This window comes from Mesoplodon mirus, assembly GCF_964341445.2.
Source record: "Mesoplodon mirus genome assembly, chromosome: 9".
Taxonomy (NCBI): Eukaryota; Metazoa; Chordata; class Mammalia; order Artiodactyla; family Ziphiidae; genus Mesoplodon; species Mesoplodon mirus.
In genome coordinates this window covers 83,006,344-83,027,992 of record NC_138985.1, presented here as the reverse complement: position 1 = coordinate 83,027,992, position 21,649 = coordinate 83,006,344, and the positions used below count along the sequence as shown (strand labels likewise).

Genomic DNA, 21,649 nt, shown 5'->3' with positions numbered 1-21,649 from the left:
AGTTTTGGAAGTTTTAGCCACAGCAATCAGAGAAGAAAAAGAAATAAAAGGAATCCAAATCGGAAAGGAAGAAGTAAAGCTGTCACTGTTTGCAGATGACATGACACTATAGATAGAGAATCCTAAAGATGCTACCAGAAAACTACTAGAGCTAATCAATGAATTTGGTAAAGGATCAGGATATAAAATTAATGCACAGAAATCTCTTGCTTTCCTATACACTAATGATGAAAAATCTGAAAGAGAAATTAAGGAAACACTCCCACTTACCACTGTAACAAAAAGAATGAAATACCTAGGAATAAACCTACCTAAGGAGACAAAAGACCTGTAGGCAGAAAACTATAAGACACTGATGAAAGAAATTAAAGATGATACAAACAGATGGAGAGATATACCATGCTCTTGGATTGGAAGAATCAACATTGTGAAAATGACTCTAATACCCAAAGCAATCTACAGATTCAATGCAATGCTTATCAAACTACCAATGGCATTTTTCACAGAATTAGAACAAAAATTTTCACAATTTGTATGGAAACACAAAAGACCCCGAATAGCCAAAGCAATCTTGAGAAAGAAAAACAGAGCTGGAAGAATCAGGCTCCCAGAATTCAGACTACAAAGCTACAGTAATCAAGACAGTATGGTACTGGCACAAAAACAGAAAGATAGATCAATGGAACAGGACAGAAAGCCCAGAGATAAACCCACGCACATATGGTCACCTTATTTTTGATAAAGGAGGCAAGAATATACAATGGAGAAAAGACAGCCTCTTCAATAAGTGGTGCTGGGAAAACTGGACAGCTACACGTAAAAGAATGAAATTAGAACACTCCCTAACACCATACACAAAAATAAACTCAAAATGGATTAAAGACCAAACTGTAATGCCAGACACTATAAAACTCTTAGAGGAAAACACAGGCAGAACACTCTATGACATAAATCACAGCAAGATCCTTTTTGACCCACCTCCTAGAGAAATGGAAATAAAAACAAAACTAAACAAATGGGACCTAATGAAACTTAAAAGCTTTTGCACAGTAAAGGAAACCATAACTAGACAAAAAGACAACCCTCAGAATGGGAGAAAATATTTGCAAATGAAGCAACTGACAAAGAATTAATCTCCAAAATTTACAAGCAGCTCATGCAGCTCAGTATCAAAAAAACAAACAACCCAATCCAAAAATGGGCAGAAGACCTAAATAGACATTTCTTCAAAGAAGATATACCAATTGCCAACAAACACATGAAAGAATGCTCAACATCACTAATCATTAGAGAAATGCAAATCACAACTACAATGAGGTATCAGCTCACACCAGTCAGAATGGCCATCATCAAAAAATCTAGAAACAATAAATGCTGGAGAGGGTGTGGAGAAAAGGGAACCCTCTTGCACAGCCACTATGGAGAACAGTATGGAGACTCCTTAAAAAACTAAAAATAGAACTACCATACGACCCAGCAATCCCACTACTGGGCATAGACCCTGAGAAAACCATAATTCAAAAAGAGTCATGTACCACAATGTTCATTGCAGCTCTATTTACAAAAGCCAGAACATGGAAGCAACCTAAGTGTCCACTGACAGATGAATGGATAAAGAAGACGTGGCACATATATACAGTGGAATATACTCAACCATAAAAAGAAATGAAATTGAGTTATTTGTAGTGAGATGGATGGGCCTAGAGTCTGTCATACAGAGTGAAGTACGTCAGAAAGAGAAAAACAAATACTGTATGATAACACATAATATATGGAATCTAAAAACAAAACAAAACAAACAAAAAAATGGTTATGAAAGAACCTAGGGACAGGAGAGGAATAAAGATGCAGACGTAGAGAATGGACTTGAGGACACGGGGTGGGGGGAAGGGTAAGTTGGGACGAAGTGAGAGAGTGGCATGGACATATATACACTACCAAATGTAAATTAGATAGCTAGTGGGAAGCAGCCACATAACACAGGGAGATCAGCTCGGTGTGTTGTGACCACCTAGATGGGTGGGATAGGGAAGGTGGGAGGGAGGGAGGAGATATGGGGATATATGTATATGTATAGCTGATTCACTTTGTTATAAAGCAGAAACTAACACACCATTGTAAAGCAATTATACTCCAATAAAGATGCTAAAGAAAAAAAAAAAAGATGCTTGGCAGGTGTGACTCATGTAGAAGGCTTTCAAAGATGGTGAAGACAAACGACCACTTTGGTTCAGATCATGGAAACACTCAAGGAATGCTCACGTGCAAGCATCAAGAATGAAAACATGATAAAAAAAAAATGACCCTTATGAGAAAACATTTAAAAAATGGCAATGTTGAAAGTGGTCAGGTCCTACAATAGACTATTGGCTCTGTAGCTCTCATCAGAACTTTTCTTCTCATGACAAGTTTTCAGGAAGCAGAAGTAAAATGATTCCTAGAACCACAGTGCTGAGTTCTATTCCGTGAGTAGAGTCTCTGAATTGGAACAACCTGGAATGGCACATACATTTCGTTTCATTCATGCTTCCTGTCATTCATGCTTGAAATTTCTTCTGTGCATTTAGCCTATGAGGACATACAGTTTGGAGCTGAAAAAGATGGTACTTTTTAGCCAAAGAGAGTCTGTTTTCTAAGCCACCAACCGTAGCGGTGCCGAGGGCCTGGTGAAAGGAGTTCCATTAGCATAGAAAAGCACTGTGTGGCACTGAGCAGATTTGGGGCCTTAGTAAATTAAATGTAACCTGTAGGTTTATTTGGACACCAGCAATTTTAGGGTTGGAAGACACAACTGGTTGCTGCAATACACAAAAGTTTATTTTTGACTTTTTTCTTTTCTGAAAGCAAAATATAATAGAACCGAACATCAATGAATTTTGTACAACAAAAAAAGCTTTTAATATGGAACAGACAGTCCATGAAGGTTTTAAAATCTCGGAACGGCTTCCCTTTTTCAAAGTCATGCTTTCTTGCAGTCCACGAGGAGTTGGCACGAAGAGATGGTGGCAGCCCACTGGGTGAGGTGAGTGGAAGAACGGGTGGGCTTCCCTAGATCCTAGTCAGCTGGTGCCATAGACTGGATGGGAGGATGCTTTCCACTTTCTCCATGACAAAGTTTAAGGGGGCAAACAAAGTGCTGAGGAACTGTGAACAAACGAGAAAAGCACAGAAGTCAGGAGAAATCTTGTTGAAGACTACAAAATGAACCTCTCCAACTCATGCTTGCATCTTAAGTCTCTGCATTATAAAAAGTTTCCAAAGGTTACGATTTCATATTTATGTTTGTAGGAAACATTGGTTGACGAATAAACCTACGTTCCAGCTTCTGCACCCGCCCCCCGGCTCTGATGGATGAGGGGGAGAAGTGTTGGCTGACAGGCCCTTCACTCCTCTGACAGCTGCCCACAGTTCTGAGGCCTTCCAACCAGCCTTCAGGATCTGAGGGCTGCCCATGGAGATGACCAGTGCCATCAAAAGGGACTGACAGATGGGTGGCAAGTGAGCAGAAGAGTTAAAAAAATGGTGACAACTTCTCCACCTGCTTGCCTAGTTATAGAACTTTAAGTGGAAAAGGCAACAACAGAAAAAAAAAAGTCCAGTTTGTTGTATGGTTGTGAATTGCTTTGGGATCCTATTGTCTCCCAAACACCTGCAGCCCATGTTCTTTTCTGAACTACCTGCTTAGTGGTGAGCATCATGGGAGCCTTGGGGAGGGCGGCAAGCTGGCCAGTCCATGGACGACACGTCCTTGTGGAAAAGGTGCTGCTCTGAGGAGAGCTTTGGGATCTCTTTCATTTGGTTACTGAATTCCTTTCTGTTCTTCATGTAGAGAATAATGCTTATTATCTGTGCCTTTTAAGAAAGTCAGGCTCCTTGCCTGAGACTCATTTAACATAATCTCAAATATGTTCTGATTATGTTCTCGTGAAGAATCAGCTTCCCTCCACAAGCCATCCAGCATCTGGCAGAAGAGGTGCCCTAATCCAACCAGGCACAAGATGGGTGTTTGGATGGGTTTCCTTGCTCTCTGTTCAGAACCAAGGTATCGTCCCACTAGGGTTCAATGTCTGGTTCTTGTACTGTGGAGTCCTTTGTCCCAATCCCTTGCCCATAGCACAGCACAGTCTACACCACCAAGAATTTCCCACAGAAGTGTGCTGTAGGACGTGAGTACATACGCAGAGGGGGAACATGGTCTGAGGCCAGATAAATTAGTAGACCTGCATGTAGTGAAGTTAAAACAGTCTCCTCTACTGGTCATATGTTCTATGGATTGCGGGTCCTCAAGAAGGGGTATGGTAGGCAAGTTTCCCAAATTTACATGACCTCAGAATCTTTCCTTCTTCTTCTTCTTCTTTTTTTTTTTTTTTAAAGAGTCAGTAGAATGCAAACTGGGAAGGCCTGTACCACATTATGGCAGGACCATCAAGTGCGAGATTTGTGTAACGAAAACTCGAAAGAGTATAAGGTTCGGAACCCTTCTCTGTACTGCATCTTTTACATCAATTGAACATATTTACTCAGTAAGGCACTTAAGTACTGGGTGAGATATAAAAGCATCTAGGACAAAAGTCCCACTGTCAGGAAGCTCAAACCTAGGGGGTGGGGAAGGGAGCCACTAAGACCTGTACCCAGCAAAGTAACAATACCAGGTGGACCACGATAGAGTAGAAGATAGACGCACAAACAAAGCACCAGGAAGGTTCCGGAAAGGGAGAGAATCCATTTTGTCGAAAGGAACAGGAAAAACTGAAAATGAGGTGACTGAAATAGTCCCGAATGGATGGCTGGGGTATGAAAAGACAGAGATGGGGTAAGAATGGTAAGGAAAGAAATGTGAGCAGGTGGGCCTTGCAGGCTCAATAAACAGCTGGAACAGAAAGGGGAAAGCAGCTGGTATGACTAGAAGAGATAGAGTTCAAAAGCAACTAGCATAACTCTGGGCGGGGCCTTGAGTGCCAGGCTGTTAAGGAACTTGCAGTTAAGAAAAAGGCAGCCACGTTAGTACTTGAGTGAAGGTAGGATGGCTCTTTCCTCAAGTGGGTGTTAGATATAGGGCAATGCCTGGCAACCTGAAATTATCCTTTGTTGGGTGCACAGTACCACATGGGATGCTCACCCTACTTAATGGACTGCCTGTCCTTTTCAGTTTAGAGCTGGATGCAGTTGGAAGGCATTGTGGGAGATACTAGGCCCAGGAATGAGTAATTACTGCCCGAGCTGCCCCTGAGAGTTTGTAAAATCCTAGTTCTGAGAGGATGACATGGAACAAGTCTACTGATTGTATCAGAACCACATGATAACACTGTAGAATTAAAAATATTTATACATAACATTTATTCATTTGTTTGTAATCAGAGATTGTCAAGGCTCCATAACACACAGCATTTGCCTATAATACTCAGCTCCATAAAGAGGAGCTAGGTGCTAAAGTAGTCTGGATGAACCGAGGATCCTGACAGTGGCAGGAAGATGAGGCCCAGTGAACAAGGTGATTTTGCTGGTGAAGTTATCATATCCTGCAAACCTAATCCAAAACAGATTTATAACCACCGAAGCTGTGACTGAGGTGGGAACAAGTGATGCATTAGCGTGAGCCAGTGTGGTTAGATGATAGGAATCACTCAAAGTCTACACCCTGGGAGACTTCATACAATAAATGGGGGACACCAGGGAGCCTCAGCTTGGGTAGCAGAATGAATGGAGATGTTGTTACAAAGCTGGTTCAAAATAAAGGCCTGTCTGTTTGCTTAGTTTTGGTCACTGACCTGACTTGGATAAAAAGCGTAAAAGGGAGGCCTCTGGAAATTAAGTGGCAGGCCTCGCCCAGTTTGTGGTCTGTAAATGCCTCTCTTTCCACCCTGTGCAGCAAGATGCAGTGAGCCCTGGCTCCCCTGGACACACCTGTGCTTCTCGACCAGGTTCCACAAGAGAATTAAATCCTAATACCTCCCATGTGTGTGATCATTTACTGCTCTCCCTCATATCTAGAATGTTCTATCCTTGGGACAATCGAGAAAAGAATGCCTCGAACCCTTTCCTAGAGATCCTAATTCTCTCACAGCACCCCAGCTGCGATGCGCACCCTCTGTTACTAGGTTACCTTCCTCCTTAGCAGCGCTCTCCGAGACCTCCTTCCCAACCCTCGCCCACGAGGAAGAAGCAGCAAAATGTAATGGGGTGCCTGAAACCGTTAAGCCCTTTTCATTCAGTAACCAGACAAAGGTCAGTGGCTTTCATCAGGAGGTATTAAACAAAAAAAGTTTGGTGGAACATGCTTTGCTTACTTAGGATGCTCACCGGTACTTCTTTGCACATTTGAAAATCAGTCAACACTTTTTGGCCAAAGACTCAACCAATGCACATAGAGAAACAGTTTCACTTAGGGACTTGGGAAATTTTATTGCCTGAAAAGTTAAGTCTGAATGAGCAACACCAGGCAACCCTGGAACAGCTCATCTATCTCAATGTCCAAAACTTCTGTCCTGGGGGCAGACAAACACGGTCCAAAATGCACCATAATTCAATCAGTGTCTTGTGGTGAGAAAAAGCAACTGAACTAATAAAAAAGAGAGAGCAACACTTCAATCGCCTGATCGTCCTTTTCCCGCAACACCGTTATTTAGAAGAAGGTCATGGCTCCCAACGTGCTTCGTTAACATTTGAAACGCCTCTGCTTATCTGAATAAGTTCCAGGTGCCCTACTGCAATCAGACAATTGACATTTCACTGTAATCAATATCAGACTTCAAAGAGGTCAGGGCCTATAAGTTGAAGACAAGAGTCAGAAGTCAGGGGGCTGGATCTCAGGGAAGGCGAGAGACCAGAGGAGGAAAGACAGGGCCCTTCAAACAGAAGAGGTCAGAATGCTGACCTTCCCACATTCTGTGAGGGGCTGGGTTTGGAATGATCACTTATTTATATGAGCAACCTTATCTTGGTAACCAAACATTCTAGGAAGAGTTAGTCCTAAGTCATTGAGGTAGATTAGATTAGGCGGAGAGAGTTGAAGCCTCTCATTTTACTATTTTCCAGTGGCTCACACTTGGCTGCCGGCTTCCTTACTGGCTGCATATCAACATGTAAACACACTGGAGAGTTCCCAAGCTGCACGCAGCCTGGCGGGTGGCAGTGCAATCTCTCTCCATCTACTGAGTCATTATCCCAGGGACATTATCTCAGGCGAGGTCTGAGAAAATCATTTTCACAAGCTGCAAATGGCTACAGGCAGCCTATAGGGCGGCTGTGATAACCTGTGGGGGGCTTCACCAGGGGCCTGATGAAGTGACAAGAGTGAAAATGTGGAGAAGACTCCGGAGCGGTGGGGGGAAGGAGGAGGGAGATGGGGCTTGTCTCCTTCAGGCCATCCATCTTCCTTCCCCATGAAATCTCTTCAGACGTTTTAGTACTGCTAAACCTTAATGAAGGGCAAGATGAATGTGATCCTCCAGACAGAGGTTTAAAAGCAAATTTATCTAAACTACTTTTGAAAACTATGAGTAGCTGACTAAACTACCACACCTTGGTAGAGTATAAAATATGAGGACCATAAAGGCAAATTTACATTTTATTTAATCATTTGGCCCTTGACTCAAAAGCAAAGCTTTGGAAACATTAAATGAGGAGAGTGGCCCTTGGTCTAATATCCATAACGAACACATCTCTGTGATATTCTGGAGGCTACACAACCTTACCTACAGAACACCCAGTCGTATTCTATGTACTACCCTCCATTCCTCCCAGCCCTCTCCCTGGGTGATGCAGTTTCAGGCAGTTACTTTATTCAGTACAGGGGCTCTCAGCCCTGGCTGCACACCCAGATCACTAGGGGGGCATCTGAAAACTCAGATGACCAGGCTGCATCCCAGACCAACTAAGTCAGAGTCCCCAGGATTGGGAGATCAGGCACCTGTCATTTTTAAGCTCCCTAGATGATTTCAAGGAGCAGCCAGGGTGAAACTGCTGGTTCCTAGAAACCTGTCACCTCAACAGCTCTGACGTCGCACCATGCACCTGCAAACGGCTGCTCAAAGGCTGGCTTTTTTGAGACCAGTGTTCTTTGAAGGAAATGGTTCTCAACCCCCATCCTTAGAATCGGTGGGGGGCGGGGCTTGTTTAAAAACGCAGATTCCCAGGTGTTAACACTCAAGGCTCTGAACTTCCGGTGGTAGGGCCAGGTGAATTTTGTGCACACTAGGGGCTGAGAATCACTGTCCTGATCCTAAATTCCCACCAAGAGCTGCTTGTTAGTTCAATGAAGAATGACATTGTCTAATGTCGTAAATGTGTTCTTATTTTAAATTTTACTACATGACACTCTAATCTACTCAGACTTTTGGTAACTGCTTTAACTCAGAGGTTGGCTTGGGAATAGAAGCAAATAATGGATAGCATAGGCCCATAAACTAGGGAGCATCCAAGGAGGCAGCTTGGGTGATACTGGGTTCAGGAATCATATCATGTACAGAAGACTTAAGGAAATTGAAGACATTCTGCCTGAAGAAAAGAGAAGGTAGTAAGTTAGAGGTGAGAGGTAGCCATGAATATATTAGTTGCCTCAAGAAATTGCAAGAGGAAGTAGAGTTTTTCACTATAGTTTTGGAGAGTAGAATAGGAAATAAGTGAAAATTAAAGGAAGGCAGATTTTATCAGTATCAAGAAGAGTTCTGAGTGATCCAGTACTGAAATGGGCTTCCATGTTGAACAGGTGAATGCTCCATCGCTAAAAGTATTCCAGATGAGTCTAAATGACCTTCATCAAGTTACTGTTGAAGGCAATTTAAGGTCCCTTTCAACCCTGTCTGTGATCACAATTATAAAAGAAGAGAAGAAATGCTAAGCTGCATCTAATTTTTTACACTGATTCTTTCTGCAGAAACCACTACCATTTATTTATTTAATAATCATTTATTGAAAACCTACTATGTGCAAGGCACTGTGCAAAGCTTTGGGGATACAGAGATGAGGAAGACACAGTCCTGCTCGCAAAGAGCTCACATTCTACAAGGGGGTCAGACAAGTTTTTAACAATTATAATACAGTACAATAAACGTAATATAGGTATTCATGGAATACTGTGGGAGCTGAGAGGAGAAACATCTAACTCAGCTTGGGAGAAACTTAGAAAGGAAGCTGAGTATAAAAGAATGAAGAGGCGTTAGTAGACTGTACAAGTGCTGATGATAATGGGGAAGGGCATTCCATGCAGAGCAAATAGTACGTGCAAAGGCACCGAGGCGCACAAAAGCATCTGGGAATGGTGAGTAATTCACTGTGGCCCAAGAGCAGTGTCTGTGCAAGAGTTGGGAGAGAGATGAGGCTGAAGAGGAAAGCAAGGGCCAGATCATAAAGGACCTTGTATGCCATGCTAAAGATCTGGGACTTTATCCTGATGCTGGTGGGAAACTACTGGAGAAATTCAAGCAGGCAAGTGACATGCTCAGACTTGCAATTTAGAAAGATCATTCTTGTGTCAGTATGAAAGAAATACTGGCAGAGGATAAGACTGGAAGCAAGGAGACCAGTTAAGACTCTTGCAGGTGTCCAGGCAAGAAATCACAAAGATCCAAACTAAGAGACAGCCATGGGAGAAGAAGGAAGGGAAGAAGAGGTGAATTACATTTACCGAATGCCTAGTGGCTCAGGAGGTTAGAGCCGACAGACTGTGAAAGCCAAGACAGACAGGATTAAGGAGTGAGAGAGGGAAGAGTTTGGGAGGGCTGCTGAGTTTCTGGCTTGAGTAACTGGGTGGATGTCAGTGCCACTGGCGGAGATCAGGAATACAGGAGAAGGAGCAGTTTTGGTGGTGGGGGAAGAAGGGTGATGAGTTCAGTTTTGAAAATGATGAGATTGAGGTGCCGGTGGGATTTCCAGTTCATCTTCAACACGCATGAAAATACTCTTGCAATTCCAGTCCCTGAACTCTGCCGAGCAGAAAATGTCAATCATCTGGAAAGGGATTAAATCAACCCAGCCAAGTTAGAAATCATCCTTGCTGACTCCACTCGCCTTGAAATCAGAATGGAGTTCCAGGGAAACAACTGATATTCTTTTCCTTATTCCTTCTGTTTGAAACTCCTTTGTGGCAAAATCAGTAAACTTATCCTCACTGCATGTGCAGGCTGAAATGGTCACTTTTCATCAAGGAAACAATGGTTCTTGGTTGTCAATGCCGATGGCTTTTCTTATTAAAGCTCTTCTCCATAACCCTCCTTAAAGACCCTTAATGGATTTCCATACTTCTAAATATCATATCTGTATACTTCTTAATACTAACACCCTTCACACCCCCCTCTCAGTTCATTCCCCAAACAAGCCATTTAATTTGTAGACATTAAAACTTTTTAAATTTAAATCATCTTTGAAAATGTAAATTCTATCCTTCTTGAAGACCTACAATATCTAAAGATTAGAAATGATGTCATTCAATTTACACAAAACTGAATAATCTCCCAAGTATTTTTCATTTGCTAGGATTCCCTTAATTCTTTAATTCCTTTAGACCTCATGCATTTTTTAGGGGAACTGCTGAGAATTTTTGTGTCTGTGAAATAGGCAAGGCATGCAGTAACAAACAAGCTACACTTTCTCATTCTGACCCTCAACCCTTGATCTCACTGATGATAATGAAAACTAAACAGTATGCAAAGGATCAATACAAGCACATCCACTTCTACACAACACTCCCGTTTCTCTTATGCTGCTTCTCTTGACTTTCCCTGCCCCTTGCCTGCGGCCTCCCCCTTGGCAAATACTCACAGCTTTTGCAAAGACCCCCATAAGTTCCGGGAACTGATGTGTCAGAAGGGCCAGCATGGCTGTGAAGGAACACAATCCAGCAGTAAAGAGAATAAAGAAGGGAAGCTCCTTTTTTGGGTAAACTGAGACTTCATGGAAAGCTGTGGAGAAGATCGAAAGGGAAGTGTTAGGGCTGCAGTAAAATGCATTCTCAGGGAATTTCTGTAGGTGGGACTGACGCTTCAGAGCTTTGGCTCAAGCCTGCTGGAAATGAAAAAGGTAGGGCCCTGGAACGAACAAGAGCCAACATTTCAGCCAGCCTTCGGTGGCCTATCTGCTTCTCCCAAGTCCGTGTTCAACCTTCAGAACTCTATCTAGGGCATGATAGGGCTAATTTGGGGATGTCACACACTCATGGGCAGGGACAGTAACACTATCTATGCCTAATATACAGTATTTCTTTCGCAAAAGCAAACACAAATAAAACAAAACTTTATTCAAATTATAAAACACATGTTCATTGAACAAAACCTGGAAAATCCAAAGTCAGGTATACTGAAAAAAATATCCTCTCTCTAGGTTTTCACTTTCCTGTAATTTTTAAATCATTGTGATAGGGTGATATCAGTGTATCTTGTATTTTTTCCTGGCACAATCTAACTATGTCAGTGGAGGGTGCCACCCTGATAGAGAGACATCCAGCGAGAACCATCCATCCATCAATAATGGGAGATTTTAGAGCCTTTCATAACTTTTTAAATTTCGAGTGGCCCGCACAGAGAGAAAAGCAACTAAGGCTGGCCCAGCAGAGGGGAGCCATGAGGCTGTGTGTGAGCAACACTGCCACTCAAACCAAAAGATTCGAGGGGCTCCATCTTCCTCAGGAAATCCAAGGTCTCAAGCCTTTCCTCGACCTTTCAGCTCTAAGCAGTAATCCACTCTGCTGAAACTGCGGGTGTGGAGGGCCAAGGAGGGACAAAGCACAAACGAGCACATGCACCTGAATCCAGGGATGTCAACCTGCTAGCATTCTTCATGGGTGGACGTGTGCTCAGGACCACCGTGGACACTACACCACTCACGTGCAGCACGCAGGTAACATGTAAAGCCACCTACCCGCATCCCATCCTCACCCTCAGCACCCAACGATTTTGAGGGGAGATCAGACGTGAACCACTGCATTCAATTAAATAAACGTGAGCCATAGTTTTCTATTCCAGGACTGTAAAGATTATTCCTAGACAGTTTCTTGTAAGAACTGTAATCTTGTTCTAATAGTGAATCTATCCCCATGGAAACATGATTGGACTCAATTAAAACATTTTAAAAGTGTACTTTTCAGAAAACTGCCTTTCTTACCAGAAACCATAAATGTTAACAAGGATCTCCCTGAAGGGGGAGTGAAAAGGTAAAGCATGGGCCCATCACAGGGATTTCTGAAATCAAATCTAATGCAGAGTGAGGCACCCGATGCTTTCCCACAATAAACTCAGATGGTGAGGAACCACACCCCTCTGAGGTCTCCCAGCTCCCGAGGTAACACGTCTCCCAGTGGGTCTGTCCTGCAAAGAAATGAGAGAGCTGCCTCCTGCTCTTTCAACCTGAGATGGCAGCCTTGTTTTGCACCCACTACGTTGGAGATTTACGACCCGCTCAAAAACATGGGCATTAGACAATCTGGCAGCACCCAGGGCTCCACAGTTATACTGGCCCTCCTGGCAAAGCATGTAAATATGTTACAGCTATGAGATGTGACGTAGCTGGGGCTGGTGCAGGGTGGGTGTGGCAGAAGAGAGGACAGGGAAGAGAGAGCGGCCAAGGTTTGGAGCGTATTATCTGAGGGAGGAAAGCATGTCCTAAGTCAGGGCCACATGAACAGCCTGGACATGCTCTTCATACACAGTGTAATTTGATAATAACTATTTAGCCGGAATTGTCAAAACAATGTTGCATTTCAGTAAACCAAATCATACTTTCCATGTGTGGTATGGGCCCCCCGACTGCTAGCTTGTAAGGCCCTGGAGGGCAGGGTCTGCCCGCCGCCTGCTGTATACAGTGTTGAGGCCGCACGTGTGCCTGCACATGTTACACCAGCTCACTGCGTGCCATCCGTGAGACGCTCACGGGAAATCCCGCCGGCCAAGAGCACCGCATCGCCGCAGAGGGCAGCCCCAACCTGCTCACGACTCCGCCTCTGGCCACAACGCCAGCGTCCCGGTGCCACCCTCCCACCCATGGCTCATCTGCTGCTCCCTCTGAAGCCAGTGCTTCCCCTCCAGACTCCGGTCTGTGCAGACTGCCTCTGACCAGAGGGAGAGCCCAGGCCGAGTCCCGCACAGTGGATCAGCCCAGCAAGGGGCATCTGCCCCAAACTAGGGGTCTCTGCCCCAAACTAGGGGTCTCTGCGCTCAGACCAACCAGTACATGATGGCTCTTCATCTACATTTCAGACCTGGCGGGGGGGTCTTTCCCTTTGATGAATCTGGAGAGACGTGGAGAAGCAGGAAGCCAAACCTACACACATAACTCACTTTAATGCTTATGCTCTCAAATGAGGACAGGGTTTGGGAGAAGAGTAATAAAAGACAAGGAACATCATAAACATTTATCATTTCCACCTCTTCCCATCCCAGGCTTTGGCACACCACCCTCACCAGCCAAAGAGAGGAATATGGAGGGGAGACTCACATGGAAGCAGCTCACGATCTGCTGTTTCTGTACAGATGGGGTAAGGATAAAATAGATGCCCCTTTTCCAAGGGATAAGGGATCATCCGAAAAGCTGCAAAGGAGAGACAATACGTTAGAGGTACAATATTTGTCTCGTAACTTCTCAACTTCAAAGAGAGACTTTTGAGCATTTTTATAATGGTGAACACTTCTACAAACGGCTCCCATAAAGGAGGCAAGACTTACCCAAACTCTGAGTCACGTGCCAGATAAGCTGTCAGAGATGCATTATGAGGTATGCCTCACACATTAACCTCACACTATATATTCTGGGCGAACCTCACAAAACTGAGTGGGGGTGGGGGTGCGGAGGAGTACGGAAAGCCAGCAATTCCAATGCCCAGGGTTTCCTCATCTACAAAATATTATGAAAACGTTGTAAGCACTAATTCAATACAGCTCACCTGATGGTGATAACGCAAACCTGGATTGAAATGCTTCCCCAAGAAGCAAACGTGGACTGACTTGTTGGATCGTGTCACAGATGCACAAATATGAAAGGCATTCTAGCATGTCTATTTTAAAAATATGTCTAGGTGGATTAGAATTCCAACCAAGATAGATGAAAACAAGAACCTAAAAATGCATGACTTGGGAGGTATTTCTAAACTTTATGAAACTTTTAAATCTTCAACATCATGTGGGGAAAAAATGGATCTGGAGAGATTATCTGTATTTTGATGATATCAGGCCATGTAAGTTCTGGTTTTGTGGCATCAGATAACATTAGGTCTCACACTGAATTATGACTTTCCAATCAATCCATCTCGTCCCGTTATCACGTGTGTTACTCTCCCTGTTACGAGGTCATGAGCACGTTAGTCTCACTGTTTCTGTGAACAGTACTCGAGGTAATTTTTCTTCAACAGATGTCCGGTAACTACAGCATGCTGTAGCTATAAAATATAAAAACTAAACCCTACACTGGGAACGTCAGATTACAGTCCTTGCCTTCATGTGTGTCAAAAAGGGATGGTGGCAACACAGCAGCCTTTTCAGTCTTGAATGCCACATTTCAAGGACTCCTAGCTACATCCTCAGCTGTGTAATTACCTGAGCCTTCTCAAAATGCTGTCAATGTACATATTTATCTTTTGCATACTTATTTCAAACAGAAATCAGAAACAAAGAATGTTCTCCCTCACAAGAAATGACAAGGTTCCATTGTAACCAGCATCAGTGCACATATGGTATTTATTCTGGTGTCTGAATATTATTTAAAAGTAAAAACATTATGTATGTGATTCCAGCATTTGGAATGCAGTCAATCCACACCACAGTGGTATCACTCTGAGGTTACAGCACATCGCCACGGAGAATATAAATCACTATAAACGTGGGATTAGAGCAGAGCCAGTTTGCTGGCAGTTGGCTGAGGTAAAAATGTTATCAATTTTCCTCTCATAACAGAAACCTCTTAAACAGAGATTAAAACATTAAAAACACCCCAGACTTTAACTCTTCTTAAAATGAAAGGCTCACCCTAGTTCAATCAGACCTTTTCTTTCGTGCAAACCAAGATGAATTTTGCCCATTACAATGAGCAAGAGAGGAGGTCCCCGTACAGGTTGTTAACACACAAAGATTACTCAAAGGGACCAGCATCTCTCTCAGTAGAATTAGGCTTGCAAGAGAAGGGAAAAATTACAAAACCAAAAAATCCATTTAGTGCCTTTATAGGATACACTAAACTCTCTACTGGGAAGCAGTGCGTTGAAATTTAAACTGCAATATGGCAGGATTTTAATACTATTTCCCATGATTGATGGCTGCTATGAAAGCATCCCAAAAATGTAGAAAAACCTATGTGGAAGTTGTTGTTTTTTTTTTTTTCTTTTGAAATCCAGATTCTCCATGTGCACTAGGGCTGCTGTAATTAAGAGTCTGTCCAGGTTCATATGATATAAATAAACCCTCAGTTTTCAAAGTGGCTATCAATTTGAATGCTAAATTTTGTTCAAAATTGAAGTCAGTTTGCACTTCAGGGAGCAATTTTTTAAATGAAATATAGGAGTGCAAGATCTTGAGAGTGTTCAACCATAGACATCAAATGGTTGCTTGGTGTCTTTTCAGTCAGATGCCAAATAGTTTTTACTCCAGTACTTGGCATGCATACAAATTTTGTGCATCAAGTTAGTCTTTTCCTTCTTCTAATCAGTTCTGGTCTTTTTGGAGAGGGTGAAGGCACTGATTATATACGACTCAAAAAAGAATACACACACAAACACACACACACACTTTTTGTACTGTCCTCTGCCCCCAACCCCTGGGATTGTAAAGACGCTTATGTGCTCTTAAAATTTCTCATTCTCATGTCAGTTGTCATTTACATCAAGTTCATAAAATAATATTAAGACTTTTGGCTTCACTAAACAAAAGCAAGCACAATTTCTGTTTGCAATTCTATCCTTGGTCCACCCTGCTGTGCGGGGCCCAGCAAAGTGTGCGATAAGCAGTGGGGGTCTGCAAAGGGCGGAGGAGGCACTGCACGAGCGGGGCCAGCTTCACCTCCCACCGCCTGGTCCCTTTCACTGCAAAGACACGACACTGCTCCACAAGAACCTCGTGGCTTTATCCGAATGTCCAGAACTTTTGCAAGTGCAGATAGTAACACACTGATTTAGCAGGGCAAGTAAGAATGGAAAAAAGGTCATTTGAACTACTTTATGAATTTGATCTACTTCATGAGTGACTAAAAACCTCCTAAAAAATCTCCGTCCGGAAAAACATACACTTCAGAGGAATTAAAAATGTACATGTATTTGGTTAAAAACGAAACCAAAACCCTGGACCACTCAGAGTTAATACATGGGACACGAGTGGCATTGTTGCATTTTCCTTTTGTGCCATCCCCTCCCCTACCTTGGTTTCTATTGTGCCTTTGTGGGAGAGGCAAAGTGAAACTGGGAACTACTTAATGAACACAGCAGGCTCTCCACAATGATGTGCGAGGCATTACACAGCTGCCTTCCACTCCTGCCCAGACACGTTTTCTAGGCACCAAGCCTAGCAGTGCTGTGCCGATCAGAGACTCGACCAATACTGGAGAAAGAATCAACAGAACCAAAGGATGAACAGAAGGATGGATACCTGAACAAATTAATTCCTGATTTCCCCAGTGACTTCTAATGAGCTCTCATCCTGTCCACAATGTAGACAAGGATAGAAGCTAATGTTTGATACTTTGTCTATGTTGCCTTTGCAAAGAGGATCTCAGAGAACTTTATACAGACCCCTTGCAATAGCAAGAACTGAGTTTGAATCCCAGCTCTACGTGGTCAAAACGTTGACTGCCTTCCTCATGCAGCAGCGATAGAAAGGTGAGCCAAGTACGCACTGGCCCTGCACTGATGGAGCTGACCACCCAGGGTGGGAAACAGATGAGCCAATAATCATGAAAACAAGAGTGAAAGTCCCCCTGTGATAGCCCATACCTAATGGGGGAGTGGTGGAGGTGACAGCTCAGGATGAGTCAAACTTGACCAGGCTGACAACTGTATGACTTTGGGTGGGTCATTAATCTGTGTCCAGTCTCTTTGGCCGTAAAAATGAGAACACCAAGGACCTCGAGAGGCTGTTAAAGGGACTAAGTGTGACAGCGAAGGTCAACGTGTCCACACATAATGACTGACTGCTCAGTGAAAGTTAGTTTTCTCTTTACCGTGCCTTTCCACTAACCCCAAGTTCCTACTTTCTCTAACAGGTCATACGCTAGCTTATAAGTAAAAATGCCGCTTGTTTGTGAACGATTAGAAATGCAAATGATAGAACAGAAAACTTTCATCAAAATACACATTTTATGTTCTCACTTTTGACTGCAATGCAGGCAACTGGCCATAAAGGCTCTTTGTCTTTTGTGAGGCTTTGGGCACAAGAAGGAAAATTCAGAAGTCAAAAGCTTGGGTTCTGATCCATGTTTTTTCACTATCTACTTATATGGCCTTGGGAAAACCACTTTCCTTTGGTTAGATTACATGACGTTACATTCCAATTCTGAAGAAAACTTCTAGAATTTTATAGCAGATTCACTAATTTGTTAGTGACCTGCAACACTCTATAACACTCTGTTCCTGCTTCCACTGCTTGTGTCCACACTATATATTATATATGTGTGTGTATGTATCTGTGAGAATATGTGTATACACACACACACACATTAATGTTTCTCTCAAAGCGTTTCAGAGTCTGACTCATCTTGGTATCCCCAAAAGAATGCCTGGCACAAAGGAGGGACTCAATAAATGTTAATTGAATAAAGGAATGAATAAGTTAATGCACAATAGGGCAGAGACAGAATTTTTCCCTTTAAAAACCCCAGTGGATCCAAATTACGGTCAGCGGCTCAAAAGTGAATAACTGAAAGGAGCAAGCTGGTCCTACTGGGCAGTAGGTGGGGAAGCGCTGAATAATATTTGGAGTCCGGCTACTAGTGTTAAGTTGGCTATGGCCAGGGACTTTAGCTGGCCATTGTTTTCTCCTAAATTATAAAATTTAGCCTTAGATCTATGGGGTGAGGGGTGGAAGAATTTCTCTTTAGCAGTCCCAAAGGTGCCAGGCTTTTGGAGGAAAGGTTTGGTTAGAGGAAATGCCCTAAGGACCACATCTTACAGCAAGTAGCATTTACCATCAGGTTCAAAGAGAATAAATTAGAATCAGAATCTCATCCTTTGCTTCAACAATGGACCATTTTCTCCTCTCAAAGGAAATACTTTGCCTAGTCCCCCTAAAAAACACCACCTTCAAATCTTATACATTATTTAGTGAATTCTTTGGAAAAAAAAATCTCCAAAAAGAAAATAAAGTCTTACTTGATCAAGTGGAAAAAATGGAAACAAAGAAAAGCTAAGCGATTTACCCCACGGCATTCTAGCCTTCTGATATATAGAACCTGAAAATTAAATCTTAAAGTTCACAGTTGTGGTCAGCAGTCTATTCTGCTTTATAAAATAAATACAGCCAAAACAGAGCCCTGAAAAGATCACGGTAGAAGGGAGATAAGGCCACATCAGTATTTAATACAGGTAAAACAGAAGATGTACCATTTAAAATAGGGCCCCATCAGGCGCGATACCATCGTAAATAAGACACAATTCAAACGAGATCCCTCATTCATATGTTTTTTACATTCAACACATACTTGCAGTCGTGTGTGTGCACATGTGTGAGCGTAACCAGAACCTACAGTGTTTGAAATAAATATAATTCAGATAATGTGGCAGCTGTGTAATGAACTAAGAAACATGTTTTTAAATCTTATAAATTAAAACTTTCCCCATTTCTTCATTATCTTGACTTTGAGGAACATATTGTGTAATTTCAGGGGCTGGGACAGTGATGAATCAAATATTTTACAAACCTTTGAAATGCTGATGTATTTGTGGTTGAGGACTCCGTTTTTTTTTTGTTTTGTTTTGTTTTGTTTTAAACCACCATATGTTTCAAACCCAAACAATCTCTGCCATGCATCAGCTGGACTTTGGGGTTTTAACAAAAATGTGAGTTATTTCAGCCTGATTGGTGGGAAACTCACTTAATTCCACAAGATGACTAATGCTCCAACATAATAAACTCATTAAAAAGCAAAGAAAAATATACCTCATCCCTACCCCTAACACTTTTGACATGTCAGGCTTTTAAAATTTTTTCTAAAAGATAAACTGACTTCTTAAAAGAATACTCACTTTTAACATGGAACCTGGTGAAATGAGGCACTGTTACCTTCCTCCCTGAATTATCTTTCTAATGAAAAGGGGAAACTGGAAGGGAGTTGGGGAATGGCCTTAAATTTCAGAATGAAGAAAAAAATGATTTAAAGGCGAAAACTTAGACCCTGAGGCTGGAGATGTCAAAATGCGGCACCCAGTGGTGAACTGGAGGAAGTGCAGCCTCCTGCGCTCAGGCACAGGCCGTCTAGGGGAGCCCCACTGACCTCAGAGGGAGAGGGAGCGGTTCTGGTACTGTAGCCGCCCTGAGGGCAACGGCCCTGAAGCCCACCAATTTGGGATGGGGTGATGGCATTCAGTATCTTCAGCGCTTCACAGTTTTCAAAAAAATGGGTAAGTTAATACCAGTTAATAGGTAGCTAAGTCAGAATTCTAATCCAAGTCCTTTTGATTTAAAATCCAGAGCCCTGATGCCTCCATTTAACTTAGAATGGACACAGATCTAGAAGTTTTGTCAACCAATTACACACAATGGTCTAAAGTTGGGGTGGTCATTCTTTCTTCTAAATTGCAAGACAGATTTATAGCTTCGTTTTTGAAAAAAGACCAAAACTGTTTGTAATGAAAGATTATTTTTCTAAGTACATGCATATACATATATACACACACACATATATACACATGCATATTTATGCTTGTAGAAAATATATATGCCTGTTGTAGAAAGTTTGAAAAATACAAATAGGAAGAAAAAAACAAATCACTTTAAATCTACTTAAAGATGTATTTATTTCCAGTCTCTTACCTTTGTTTATATACAGAATGTATTTTTTTTATAGAATTGGGCTCATTCTATAGTTAAAATGTTTATGTCAATATTTGACAACAAAAATATAATTTTACGTACAATGATTAACTTTCAAAACACTAGAAAGGGCATAGGTATACACCAGTCTGTAAGCAGTGGTGTAAATTGAGGGCTTCTAAACAAATGTTTCAGAGATGGCTGACCCTCTTATCCTTAATCTATTCAGGAAAGGCCTAAATAGCTGGTATTATAGAAAAGAGCAGCGAAGAAAAAGTGAACCTGGCTCTACCAACAGTGCTGGCAGGACGTTCAACAAGGTGCTCACCTCAGTGAACCTGTTCCTCTCTTGATCAACTAAGATGGCCACCTCTGTCCTGCCTAACTCAGAAATTTATCAGGAGTCCATGAAATGATGGAAATACAAACCCTCTGCGAATTACACTGTTACACAAACACTCTTCAAGGTTCTTGAGATCCTCCAAGGTAGTTAGCACCTGGTAAGCACTCTCATGGTTCTCTTTTCTTTCTAAAACTGAATGGTATGGCTCTCTTTTTGAAAACTGAACAGCAGCGTAACTTCCTGGTTCTTAATTATCTATAAGGATCAGATGTTGAATTTGTCTTCCCTACAGGCCCCTGACTACCTTGCCACACTGTTTTATGACTAAAAACTCACCCCTACCTACTAAACCGAATTGAGGATACGGGGAGGGGGAAGGGTAAGCTGGGACAAAGTGAGAGAGTGGCGTGGACATATATACACTACCAAATGTAAAGTTGATAGCTAGTGGGAAGCAGCCGCATAGCACAGGGAGATCAGCTCGGTGCTTTGTGACCACCTAGAGGGGTGGGACAGGGAGGGTGGGAGGGAGGGAGACGCAAGAGGGAAGAGATATGGGAACATATGTATATGTATAACTGATTCACTTGTTATAAAGCAGAAACTGACACACCATTGTAAAGCAATTATACTCTAATAAAGATGTTAAAAAAACCAAACCAAACAAAAACAAAAAACTCACCCCTTCTTTTTATTCTAATAAAGTGTTCCACCCATCTAATTTGAGGTAATTACATCCCCCCAGAGGTACTACACTGCTTGATGTGGGGTTCACTATGTCACTTCCCATTTCTCACAATCTCCCTGTCCTTCCCAGTTGTTCCAGAGCATCTCCCTATTGTTATACGATTATATGGGTAACTAATTCCCAAACAGAATTTCCTCATGGTTTTTTTTTTTAATAGTTATGCCATTCCTAACACTGTGTCTTCATCACTTCTGGCCACCCGCTTTTGACCTTTTCTATAGGACTGGTAACTTTCTTATCAATTAGATCCAATCAATAAGCTTCTATTACTATGTTTCCAAGGTACCGATCTATAAATACGTTCTTATTTGGTTAAGTCAGTTTATCCATGTAATTTTACCACGACTAACCCTAGGTGAGGCCTCCCATGTTTAATCTTGCTGGGCTTTTTCTGTCTCTTTCTCATGTTTAAATAAAAATTCCTTTTGTCTCATCTGGATAGAACACTTTAAATGCAACAAGAAGCCCAAGCCACAGGGGACTGCATACATGTCCACACACACCCTGAGCAGAGTGTGCTGTCTTAACATATCCAAATAGCAGGACCAGGACACCTGGAGTATGTTACCACACTTACAGAGTAGGGGTAGAAACATCGATCAAGTCGATATCCCTCCAGTTATA

The 21,649-nt window shown here is 42.4% G+C and overlaps 1 protein-coding gene across 5 annotated transcripts in view; it reads right to left on the bottom strand.

Annotated features, from left to right (window-relative positions):
- Window positions 1-2,862: 2,862 nt before the first annotated feature.
- Window positions 2,863-21,649, bottom strand: part of ST7 (suppression of tumorigenicity 7) — a 263,462-nt gene continuing 244,675 nt past the window's right edge. For 3 of the 5 annotated variants that reach the window (XM_082631960.1, XM_082631962.1, XM_082631964.1), the window contains 3 exons: window positions 13,426-13,518; window positions 10,759-10,898; window positions 8,888-9,948 (listed from right to left, as the gene is read on the bottom strand). In XM_082631960.1, the coding sequence (XP_082488086.1) occupies window positions 9,829-9,948; window positions 10,759-10,898; window positions 13,426-13,518 (353 nt within the window). In that variant the 3' untranslated portion in view covers window positions 8,888-9,828. Of the gene's footprint in view, window positions 3,145-8,887; window positions 9,949-10,758; window positions 10,899-13,425; window positions 13,519-21,649 lie in introns of those variants that run through there. The other 2 variants (XM_082631961.1, XM_082631963.1) reach the window with 1 other exon arrangement.